This window comes from Cavia porcellus, unplaced genomic scaffold (assembly GCF_034190915.1).
Source record: "Cavia porcellus strain 051 isolate PalLab524CR breed Dunkin Hartley unplaced genomic scaffold, mCavPor4.1 scaffold_28, whole genome shotgun sequence".
NCBI classification, from domain to species: domain Eukaryota; kingdom Metazoa; phylum Chordata; class Mammalia; order Rodentia; family Caviidae; genus Cavia; species Cavia porcellus.
Window position 1 is genome coordinate 31,165,154 of NW_026947511.1, and position 12,480 is coordinate 31,177,633.

The following is a 12,480-nucleotide window of genomic DNA, read 5'->3' on the forward strand; positions in this document are numbered from 1 at the left end:
AACTGTCTTACCTGCGGCAGCCGCACGCGTTTTCGTAACTATAGCAACCACTCTCGCGAGAAGTTACTTTCTATGTTTGCCACAAACTTATTCCAAGATTTGCGACGTTTTCGGCGCTGCAAATCGAGGGTTGCCAGGTGAGTTTCTGCGCCTGCGCTTTGGAACTGTGCGCGTAGGCCTCAAGTTTGCTGGCTCTGGGCAGGGTTTCAACCACATCTTCCTCAGCGTTGCGAGAGCTTGGGTTAAGTGCACGATTTCCCACCTTTCCATTTTGCTTTGTACTCTTTTGTTATTCTTCCGTAAACTGGTGAAAAACCAAAAGGAAACTTGTTTAAAGAAAAAAAAAAAGCCTTTAGTAAGCAGATGGAACAGAAATTAAGTGGTGTGCTCTGGTAGGCTGAGGCAGGAGGGTTGCTTGAGATCAGGAGATCGAGGTTTGCCAGGGCAACAATATAGCGAGACCTTCCTCTCTTTAAAAACAAACAAAAACCCCCGATCATTTCATTATTATCCTTTTATACCCCTAGCCTCTCTCTTTTTTTGGTGACAGGGTCTCCTAAATTACATAATCTGGGCTCGAATTTGAGATCTCCTTGCCTTAGCCTTCCAGCGCGCTGGGATTATAGATCATGTAAGCCCTTTTCTCACCTGTGTGTGATAGCATACCCCTCTAATCCCAGCACTCAGACACTGAGGCAGGGGTCTAACATCTCTGGGCCAAGGCCAATCTAGGAACACAGTGAGTTCAAAGCTACCCTGAACTACATAGCAAGATGCTGTCACAAAAAGAAAACAAACCAAAAAAAGCAGATAAAAGGCTATTTAAAAGTAAGCCTCACATTGTTAGGGGCAATGCAAAATGATGCCACATCTCAGTGCTCAATATTTGTAAAATAAACAGACGAAGTATAAGGTATTAACGCAAAGTTTTGTTTTTGTTTTTTGTCTTTTTCCTTTTTATCGGTACCAGGGTTCAAACTCACAACTGCCTGCTTGCAAGGCAGGCGCTTATGCCGCTGAGCTAAAACCCCAGCCCCTAATGCAGTTTTAATATGATCAAAATTCAACCTTTAAAGTGTTGGAAAAGCAAAACATAACAATGATTTTGAAACGACCCAAGTGCTCATCAATTGTGGTACCTTCACAAAGTGGCATATTACTCTTAAAATTAATGAATTACAGACACACACAACATGGATAAATCTCAGCAATACATATATATCTTTAAAATGTTGGAGTGTGAAACCAGTTTGAAAGAATTTCCACTGGCCAAATTAAGGATGATTTTAGCAGCAAAACAATGACAAGAACAGACTACAACCCATGGAATAAAATAAGGATATTCAAGCTCACATTGTAAAAATGTAAAGAAGGCTCTTTCAGCAGAGTGCCAACCCAGAAGTGCAGAAGGAATGACTGAGAATTACCATTTGGCAATACCATAGCAGAGGCTGATTCAGACAGGAGTTAGATGGCTCTTGAGGCTGGTGGGTGCAGGCTTGTCAGGGTACAGGGTACAGGATATTGGCAAAGTTCTGTAATACTCCTCCAAGGAATACTTACCAAGTATAGAGGGACAACAGTGAAGTAAATGGCATAATCAGGTGAAAAAAAATTAACATCACCAGCGTAGGGAGGAGTCTATTGTGTGCTTCCTGGGGAGATGCCCCAAAAGCAGCAAAATGATTTTGCTTCTTTTCTAGAGTGTATGTTCCATTTGAAGGACCCAAGTTGCAGGGCATTCTCTACCATGAGTGCTGGAGGTGGAGGTACTACATGCTATCTGAGCTCTCAGCTACTGAGCTATATCCTCAGCCCGAGGCCTGCACTCTTTAAAAAAAGTGTCAAACACTAGAAAACCTGGAAACTGTTCCAGATTAAAAGAGTCTGAAGATATGTAAGAACCAAATATAGCACACATTGCTGTGTTGCACTCGAAACCACAAAGGAAAGAGAACTTGTAGAGACAGCAGACAAACCGTGGATGGGTACCACAGATGTGATGGCAGTGTGGTACCAACGCTGATCTCAAGTAGAAGGTTGCTTACTCTTACACAGGAGTGCACCTGTTAGTGAAACACAGTGGAGTGTTCAGGAGTGGTGAGACAGCATGCCGGTGGTTTGCTTTCTTGACTCTCAAAAGGTCTGGAAAAAGACTGAATACCTAGGGTCAATGCATACCCGCAGACAAAGAGTAAGCAATGGAACAAATGCAATAAAATATCAGTTATTTAGAAATTTGACTAAAGGGGACAACAGAGTTCTTTACACTGTACCTGAATGCTACACATTTTTCCCCAATGGATTTTGTCACGTCACTGCCAACCTCTTGCCTTCCTCAGTGGAATGCTCCTCAGCAAGCACTGTAAGTGCTCACTCTGGAGCTCAGCAAGTTCTTCCATCATTGGCTCCTCCTCATGGTCCTTGACAAGCTCCTCTGTGTCTGTACCATTCATGTCCAGACCCATACTCTTTTCAAGGACATAATCTCCTCTATTAAGTGTGCATCAGACCCTTCAAAGCCGCCTTCAGTGACACATTCTGGCCACGATTTAGGCTGAGTTTAAGGTCCAGTATGTGACATCTTCCCAGGTGTTGTCAGTGAAATTGAAACAGTGGAGGACATTGAAATGTTTCTTCCAGAACTCTTTCAGGGTCAAGGACATCTCTTCAGTAACATTAAAATATCTGGTGAAGAGCCTTTGTGTACAGCTTCTTGAAGTTGCAGATCACTTGCTGGTCCATGGGCTGCAGAAGGGGTGTCATGTTGTGGGGTGAGGGGGACTTAATCTTCATGAAATCACACTCAGTATCCATATCATACACCAAGGCTAGAGGGTGTGCTGGGGTACCATCCCTCAGAAGAAGTCACCTTTCGGGCAGTTGGCTGTCAGGTATTACTTAATAGCAGGAGTAAACACCTCACACACTCCTTTCCCCAGGAGACCTTGGTATCACTTGAGTGGTTCTGATTTTTCAGGCATACAGAATGCAAGTGCAATGGGGTAATGGAGGCTTCCACCCAGATTTTAGAAGCCCTGGAAGACCAGCCATAAATGTGTGACAGGGTCTCCGGCCCTCCCAGAAGACCCTGAGAGGGTGATGCTTAAAGCTGTGAGTGAAGCTGAAGGCACAGTGGTGACCCTAGAAAACTAAAGTAGCAAGGGGGAGCCAGCCTGAGAGGCCACAGAGCAGGGCTGCCCACACCTTCAGGAACTTACATTATACCACAATATGCTGTGGTACTGGACATGGAGCTAAAGGATTTGTTTGCCCTGCTCGGTTTTGGTCTTGTGTCAATTCAATTCCTTTGCATTCCTCTATTCCTCCATTTTGGAATGAAAATGTTTACCCTGTGCCATTGCACGTTACAAGTGTTTATTTAGCTTTCCTTTTGATTTTTACAAGGGATTACACCTGAGTTTGCTTTGAGTATCACATGAGACTGTGTCCTGGCCGCTACAGGATAAGCAGCTGTCTTCTGCACCCCCCTCCTAGCCCTTTTTAAAGTTTTATTTTGATACAGGGTCTTACTTAAACCACTAAATTGCCCAGGTTAAGCTCAAACTTGTGATCCTTCTGCCTCAGCCTCCTAGGATGCTGGACTTAACAGACATGTGTCAGCCTGCCCAGCTGTAGCCTGTTTTTTGTATTTTTAGACAGGATCACACTAAGTACTAGTTGCCTGGGCTGGGGATAAGCTTAATGGCCCTCCTGCCTCAAACTCTCAGAGTGCTGGGATTATAGGGGTGTGCCACCAGGCTGGCAACCCTTCATTAAATGCCTGGATTAGCAATCATGTCCTCAAATAATCAAGGTAGACCAGTCCATTTTTAAAAAATACTATTTTCTCTTTTTTTGAACTACACAGAGGTGATATGCAACATTAACACATAATTGCTCCTAATTACACAGAATGAGATCATTGAAATTTTTATTCAATTTTAAATCTTCATTAGAACCAAAGCTGTGAGAATGAAGCTTACAAATATTGCAAAATTACTACATCATTGTGATACGGCTTTACATTAATTGTACATACAGGAAAAAGATAACATTAGAATTAAGGCAATAATAATATGTGCAACCCAGCACATTAACCCTGACGGTCCTTTGTTTTGGTTAGGTAATGGCTGATATTCTGCATGTAGATCAGTCTGCTTTGAAGGATGTGGTCCATTTAAAAAATCCCCTCCTACTGGCCCACAATGGCGAGAAGCAGCTTTCGATAATCTCCACTTGTGTCACTTGCAATCACTGTGCCCAAGGTTTTCTGATACATCTGAGCGAACATCTGTTTTATTTGTACAAGGTCAATCTGTGTAAGAAATGACATTTGAAAGTGTCAAAATACAATTTTATAATTCTTTTTAAAATACTGATAATCAAAATAGGAAAGTGGGGGAGAAATATCAGGTGACTGACATTTTTATAACTGACATTCACTCCAATACTAGCACTACTCTGTAAAGGTCTGACTCACTGCTCTGTAACATACTGGGTAAGAATGGCACTACTTTTATCTATTATTCTAAAATATCAGTCATGAAAAAACACAGGAGTTTGGTGTGAAGTTTGGTGAGTCACATGTTTGTGATCTCAGCACTCAGGAGGATCACTCTGAGTTTGAGGCCAGCCTAAACTACAGAGGGCGAGCCTGTCTCAAAAAAAAAAAAAAAAGAAAGAAAATGAAAACACAAAAATGTAACATGGCTATGATATGATACACTTTTGATAACAGAATGGCTACCAGCAAAAACACACAGCATAGTTAAGTGTAGACGAGGATGCTGAGAAATGGGAACACGTGCACTGCTGCTACAAATGAAAGATAGTGCAGCTATAATGGAAAACAGTAAGGCAAGTGCTCACAACAACAACAAGAAAGCTAAATCTTGGAAACAACCAAGATGCCCATCAACCACAGAGTAGATGAAAAAGATGTATTTTCATACAATGAAATAGTACTCAGCTATAAAACAGATGATCTTGAAGCATTCATAAGCAAATGGAGACAACTTGAGGCTATCCTCATAAGTGAAATAAATAAGAATTGTAGTTATAAATATCTCATTGTGTCTCTAGTGTAAAAATGTAGTAACAAATGTAGGAATAATAAAACCCAAAACATGTAATTGCTATTGTAAAAAAGAGGAAAAGAAAGTGCTCTAAAGGATATAATTGCATGTATGTTTAAGTGTGTAGGATTGGTAACCATATTAGTAAGTTTTTGTTGGATCGCTGAACAGAACTGTTTGCAGTCTCGATGTTTGAATGTCCACTTCGTATGCTTTACTTTTGTAACTTGAATAACTATTTCTAAGAGTACAATATGTAATTATCCATTAGTGATTTCTGTTTATTTTTTTAAAAATTATGTATTATTTCTACCCTTTTTCTGTTTTTTTTTTCTTCAAATAAAAAAACAACAACAATAAAGTCGAATTGTATTTTTGGGAGACGGAGGCAGCAGCATCATAAATTCAAGTTCAGCCTGGGTAACTCAGTGACTTAATGAGCCCCTGTCTCAAAAATTAAAGAAAAGGCTGGGTATGTAGGTTAGTGCAAAGTCCTAGGCTCAGTCTCCAGTACTGCAAATCAATCAATCAATCTTTTTAAAAACCTTCCAAATTTTCATAAACTAGTATTTTTCATACTTTCTCAAGTGAGAAAATCTCTTGGTGTTGTCTTTGCAGGGGCACAGAGGTCTGTTTCAATACTACAGGCCTCTCTCAGAGCATCAGGAAAGTGAATACTGTACTTTATTTCACCTCTCTTTAACAGTGACAAAGCCAGGGATATAGCTAGAGGAATTAGCACCTGCCAGGCAAGCGTGAGGTCCTGAGTTCAATTTCTGATACTGAAAAACAAAACAAAACAAAACAAACCATGGGCCACAACTGGACCTTAACAGTGACAAAGAGCTCCTTCTTACACTGTTCCCAAGGGTTTCACAACCAAGATACTTTTAAGAAATGAACATTTGAAACCAAGTAAGACCAGACAGAAACAGAAAGCATTGCCGGGCTCACCTCACTTCGAGAAACCACAATTCTGACCAGGGTGGAGTCGTCGGTGCCAGCGCCTTTCATGGAGTAGTAGAGCCGCTCAGCAAAGAAGGCGGGGCGGTTCAGGGCACACTGCACTGCAAGTCAGAGGAGCTTCAGGCCGAGTCGGGATGGACACACCAGCCCACCCCGCCAGCGGTTTCGAAAATCACATCCAGCCTGCGTTTTTCCACTACGGAATCATCTCAGAAATCTCAGGTGAGCTGGAGATGTCCCCCAACCTACTTACTTTTCTCACCGTGTTTTTTTCCTAGCTGTATCAGACAGGCAACCTTTAATTCTAGAACTGAATCCTGTTTTCTCTCTATAGTACTGACTCTAAGTACTGACTTAGGTTCTTTACATATTCTTCCCTTACACTGTGAAAATCTGTAGCAAATATGCCCCAGTAATATTTAACTAAAAGGAACAACAAAATCTTGAATTCTACAGTCAGATATCATTTGGCAGAAAGACATGAAATAACTTAAAAGCCACAGCAAAAAAATTAAAATTTAAAAAGCCACAGAATTTTCAAATGTTAAAAAATCTGACATGTCTCTTAGAAATTTACTTAACCAAGTATCTTGCAATAGAAGGTAAAGAAGACATTAATTACAGTTATCACTTTAACATTTGCAACATCAATTGCTAATACCAACATTGTTAGTACACTAATTTCCCAAGTCCATTAGGTTCTATATGAACAAAATTTCCATTTCATTAGGCATCTGGGTGTTGGATCATCAGAAACCGGTTAATTTTCAAAAGGAAAAGAGTCTCATCTGTCTGAGTGGTTGAAAGGTGTATTTTGAGGGCTCAAAACCATATATTGTGGTGATGATATCAGTAGTTCTTAGGACTTTGCCATTCATCTTTTTTTTTTTTTTTGTCTTTTTCCTTTTTATCGGTACCAGGGATCGAACTCACGACTGCCTGCTTGCAAGGCAGGCGCTTATGCTGCTGAGCTAAATCCCCAGCCCCCTACTTTGCCATTCATCTTAAAGGAAGCACCACACTCAACAGGTCTTTCTGCACTGTGCTCAGGAAAGGTCTGCAGATGAAGGCCACATAATCCCAGGCAGCCCTATTTTATCACACACCAACCACTCACAGAAAATCACACATAAAAACATAAGTTTAAAATCGGCTCTGCCTAAGCCGATTTCAGAGACTATATTAATTATAATCACTTAACAAAAATAACTATTCAAAGTCCCTAATCATTTAAAAACAAACAAACACACAAAAGTCTCTTACAGATGGTCTTCAAACCGCTTTCAACGTAGCCGGAAAACTCGCGACTGACACTGTTTAACAAATCTCGATTAGCCATCTGCAAACAAAATTACAGCGTTAATACTTTCATATCTTAAAATAGACATCAGATCTTCAGAAGAGAAGCTCATACCCTGGAATAAGCCTCCATGGTAGCTTTCAGCTGAGGAAAACTTCTTGTGGCCAGGATCATATTGAAACAAGACTCATCCGTCCCGAGTCTGCCCTCACCAGCCTGATAGAGGCGCTGGGCATCTTCCTGAGCCATCTGGTGGTTCACACTCTGGTTCTCATCGCGATTTCCCTACAAAAAGAGGAAGGTAGGAACTGGAAGAAGCAAAAGCTCTACTAAGCACGCCCTGCATCTAGTTACTTGAGGATTCAGAGATAATTTATTAAAGATCAATGCCTACAGTCTGCCCTGCATATCTTTCATTTCCAAATAAAGTGTAAGGGACTGGGAATTTAGCTCAGCGGCATAAGCGCCTGCCTTGCAAGCAGGCAGTCATGAGTTCGATCCCTGGTACCGATAAAAAGGAAAAAGACAAACCAAACCAAACCAAATAAAGTGTAACACTGTAGTTAGTGCTATGTTACACTAGCAATGCTGACTTTGTAATTTTTTTTTTGGTACCAGGGACCGGAACTCACAACCTTGCGCTTATGCTGCTGCTGAGCTAAATCCCTGTTGACCCTGTAATATTGACCATAGTTTAAGGAAGTTATGATAAACTGAGGGTATCAGGGCTATGAGAGCTAAATTCTTTTCATTCTTTTTTTTTTTTTTTAATTTATATGAGAGCTAAATTAAACAAAGGTTTATACTTAGCGATACAAACTACCACCTAAATGACCAAGTTGTAACTCTCTTTAGGCTGGAATTGAAGGTCAATTACCGAGTTCTACACTGAGTTCCATTCATATTTACTCAAGCAGCCAGACACCGAGATGCCAGGCACCATGTTAGGTGCAGGGACACAGGGGAGACAAAGTTCCTGCCTTCAAGAAATTTCAGCCCAGGGAGGGAAAATGTAATATGGTTTCACAAGCTTCCTTTCCTTTATCCAAAGATAGTCTTAACATAAACCTACTTATCATGAAGACAAATAAAAATGACCTGAACTGGACATGGTGGTACAGCCCTGTAATCTCAGCACTCAGGAGGCTGAGGCAGGAGGACTGAAGTGAGTTCCAGCTCAGTCTAAACTATACAGTGAAATACTGTCTCAAAAAAAAAAAAAAAAAAGTAAGAAGATAAGTCCTTCCATATTCCCAGGTGGGACTGCAAATAGAATAACTTCTACAGACGTCAGCCAGAAGAAAAAAAGAAAAATGAAAACAGAAAGAGACCCATGAGCTTTTGAAGGCAGCTCCCCTGAGGAACAAAATGGGAAGACTCCGTGAGTGGAAACCTGCCTTCTGACAACACATGGCACAAGATGGCAGGTGTATGCTGCAGGGGCAACTGAACACAGAGATGCTAAGCTGTCCTAAGAAAACTTTCCCAGAGAATGGCCTTGGATTCAGACACATGGCAGTCCCATTTTCCTAGGAAGTTACTCCTTTGCTTATGCCCCAGAAAAGGGATGGCTACTTTTGAGTTTAAATGTAGTTTTATGGGGGCTGGGGATTTAGCTCAGCGGCATAAGCGCCTGCCTTGCAAGCCAGCAGTCGTGAGTTCGATCCCTGGTACCGATAAAAAGGAAAAAGACAAAAAAAAAAAAAAAAAAAAAAATGTAGTTTTATCCCTGTGTCAGTCACAGAACCTCAAGTTGGTGTTGACCGGTTTTTCTTCAAGTAGAGATACATAAAACCTTAAAGAAGTTAATTTCTTTTTTGTTTGTTTGAGACAGGGTCTCATTATATAGCTTAGGCTCGTCTTATATATCCTAGTATGGCCTGTAACCCAAGGCAATCCTCCTGCCTCAGTTTCCTGAGGCGAATGGCACCAAATCAAGTTGATTTCTGACTCTGTGCAAAAGCTGGATTTGCAGAGATAAATCCCAGTAGTAACTAAAAAGAAATCTGTAACCTGAGCTCTAAGCTATCTCCCTTAAAGATGACAATATTCCAAGGTGGCAAAATATTAGAAAAAATTAAGAATGCTTGTTAGCATAAAACATGTTCCCTCCACTAATACACACACATTCATGCTGTACTCACCTGGCACATGGATACAAGTAAGCGTTCAAAATGCCCTGATGTATCTGACCGAATATCCTTCTCAAGGTCCCGTCCAAATTCTGACTGGTAACATCTGACAATTTCTCGGATTTCTTGATTTGTTCTTGTGCACAAAATCTCAATCAATACACGTTCCTGAGTTCCTGCTCCCTATGGGAAGAAAGAGAGAATTATACAAACAAAAGCAAAAATATCTCCAAGTAACTCAATATCCCATCAGTATTTCTTATATGTTAGACCTGAAAAGCTCTGTATTTCCGATGATTTGAAATAATGCACTGCTTTAAACTTTTATTGCATATTCAGAACCACCATAATTTGTAGGTTTTACATATGAAATAGGACATAATACTTATAATAAATGACACAGTATATAAGCACCTGCCTGGTAAGCACGAGGTCATGAGTTTGATCCCTGGTACCAAAAATAAGTAAATAAATAACACAGTACCTGCATTGCATTCCGTAAACTCCAGGCATCATAATACACAGGAGGCATGAAAAGGGCAAGGATGAGTTCTTCCATATTTCCACTCAATTCTGACTTGAGATCTTTGATTAAATCCTGTTTAATTACAAACGCAAGCTAAGTACACAGGCTTGCCAAATTTTGTCCTTTTAAGGAAAATATGGAAAAATGAAATGGAGTTGCTCTAAAAAAGCTGAATTTCAAATATGAGTATGAAATACTAAGAAACAGTCAAAGTTCATTCACTGAAGTAGCTATAATTGCATTCATTCTCTCTATAAGCAATTATTACTCCAATTCTACTGTAAGAGTTATATAGCAAGAGCCAGGGATACTGCTCAGTGGTATAGTGCCTGCCTGGCAAGTACCAGGTCCTCAGTTCAAATGACAGCACAAAAAAACCCCAGTTACACAGCAAGGGATACATTAAGGAATTCAAATTAACAAAATGATGATCACTTAGTACAAACATTCTTGGTTCAATGAGGAAGTAAAATAAAGCCAGCATCATCCTCTAACTTGGAAAGAGAAACAAAGAGATAATATTAGCAACCTGTATTTCAGCACCAGAGGATTCACAAAGAAAACAGTAACGGGAAAAGTTGTATAGGAAAAGGGTTAATGGGCCAGAGATTCAGCTCAGTGGCACAGCGCCTGCCTGTGAAGCACAAGGTCTTGAGTTCAGTCCCTGGTACCAAAAAAAAAAAAAAAAAAAAAAAAAGATTACAGACAAGGATTAAAAGTGGGCTAGAGAGCTCAGAGAAAGCATTTAGCTCAAATTAAAAAAAAAAAAAAAAAAAAAAAAAAACCACAAAAACAAACTGTCACTATGTAAAGTCCAGGCTGGCCTTAAACTCACTATGTAGCACAAACTGGCCTCAAATTCATGGCAATCCTCCTATCTCAGCCTCCACGAGTGTTAGGATTACAGGAGTGCTCCACCATACTCAGCTAGGAAAATATGTAAAAATTAGCAAAAAGAAACAAGGGGATTTAAAGCAAGAAAAATAAATACAAATAAGGAACCTCTATTTGCAACTCTAGGATCATCTGTTAGAGCATTTTAAAAAAACTAATGCCCAAGACTTTATGTAAAAAAACTAAAACAAAACAAAGCAAAACAAAAACAAACACCCCCCCCCCAAAAAAACTAAAAAACCTGAAAAACTAAGACTCAGAAATTGTTTTTAAATTTTAAAGATTATACTCAGCTAAGTTTGAGAGTCATTAGATAGAGAGGTAGGAACATTAAGACAATAAACTTTGACCAAGAGGAAGGTTTTCCTGCAAAGTAGTAAAACAAAGTTATACCTAAACCTTGGATTACTTCCTAGAAGGAGTCAATAGAATCTTTTATGCAAGAAATGGATACAGATACAGCAATAATACGCGGGATAGACCATGGTGACAAAGGCACAGAGGATAGCTTTCCTTTTGATTTTTTTGGTTTGTTTGCTTTTGTGTTTGTTTTGTTTTGTTAGTTCTCGCGATTTTGTCAGCAACCCAAGGGTTTTTCACCACTGAACTGTACCTGCAGCCCTTTATATTTTTTGAGACAGTCTAAGTTGCATAGACTAATCCTGAACTTGCAATCCTGCCTCAGCTTTCCCTGCTTCGATGAGAATGATTAGGTTACTGGAATATTTAGGTAAGAAAGGCTTGAGTTTAAGTGGAGGCAACAGAAAAGGAAATAGAAGATATGTTTAAAGAGCCATTTTACAGAATACATCAATAAAAGTAAATAATCACTTTACAGTCTAGGAATACAGTAGATACTGAATAAATATTTACCGACTGAGTGATAAAGAACCTAGAATTAAGAGAACAAAACAACAGGCTAGAAAAGTCATATTAAGGTAGGAACTCAAGAGAAATGGCTGGAGTAAGGAAATTAAGTCGTGAGTTCAACTTTCATTCTTAAAAAGGTTCTGAAAGACAGCAGAGTATAGTCTAGATATTAACTAAAAATATCCATAACATTGAAAAAGACCTTTTTAAGAGTAGTGAGTGACACTGAACCTTAAGAAGTATACAGCTTAGGGTCTGGGATTTAGCTAAGTGGCATAAGAGCCTGCCTGGCAAGTGTGAGGTCATGAGTTCAATCCCCAGTACCAAAAAATAAAAAATAAAAACAAAAAGAAGTAGTAGTATAGGGCTTGCAGTGTATAAACAGTCAGGGTTTTTTTTTTTTTTTGTACCGAGGATCAAACTCATGATCTCAAGACCAACCCATGGAGCATTAGTTTGTTCTGAGAAAAGTAAACTGGACACACAAGATGTTAGGATTTTTATCTAAAAGGCATAATTCTGTTCAGTTTTTTGCTTTAGATAATGACAGTTTTTGCCATAGGTTCTTAATGGATTTAGTTACTGATTATTCCACAAATAAGCTTATTAAAATAAACTACATGTAGGCCAGCCACTGTAGCACATGCCTCTAATCCCAGCACTTAGGAGGCAGAGGAAGGAGGATTGCTGCAAGTTTGAGGCCAGCTCAGGCTA

General features: G+C 39.7%; 2 protein-coding genes across 7 annotated transcripts in view; both read right to left on the reverse strand.

Moving 5' to 3' along the window:
* Positions 1-532, reverse strand: part of Cfap70 (cilia and flagella associated protein 70) — a 66,515-nt gene extending 65,983 nt beyond the window's left edge. The window contains exon 1 of one of the 3 annotated variants that reach the window (XM_023566669.2): positions 12-532. The gene's annotated coding sequence lies outside the window, so the exon portion shown is untranslated. The remainder of the gene's footprint in view (positions 1-11) is intronic. The other 2 variants (XM_063239319.1, XM_023566670.2) reach the window with 2 other exon arrangements.
* Positions 533-3,917: 3,385 nt separating this feature from the next.
* Positions 3,918-12,480, reverse strand: part of Anxa7 (annexin A7) — a 30,240-nt gene continuing 21,677 nt past the window's right edge. For all 4 annotated transcript variants that reach the window (XM_003473789.4, XM_003473790.4, XM_063239336.1 and 1 more), the window contains 6 exons: positions 9,961-10,074; positions 9,489-9,659; positions 7,459-7,629; positions 7,308-7,383; positions 6,033-6,145; positions 3,918-4,318 (listed from right to left, as the gene is read on the reverse strand). In XM_003473789.4, the coding sequence (XP_003473837.1) occupies positions 4,196-4,318; positions 6,033-6,145; positions 7,308-7,383; positions 7,459-7,629; positions 9,489-9,659; positions 9,961-10,074 (768 nt within the window). In that variant the 3' untranslated portion in view covers positions 3,918-4,195. The remainder of the gene's footprint in view (positions 4,319-6,032; positions 6,146-7,307; positions 7,384-7,458; positions 7,630-9,488; positions 9,660-9,960; positions 10,075-12,480) is intronic.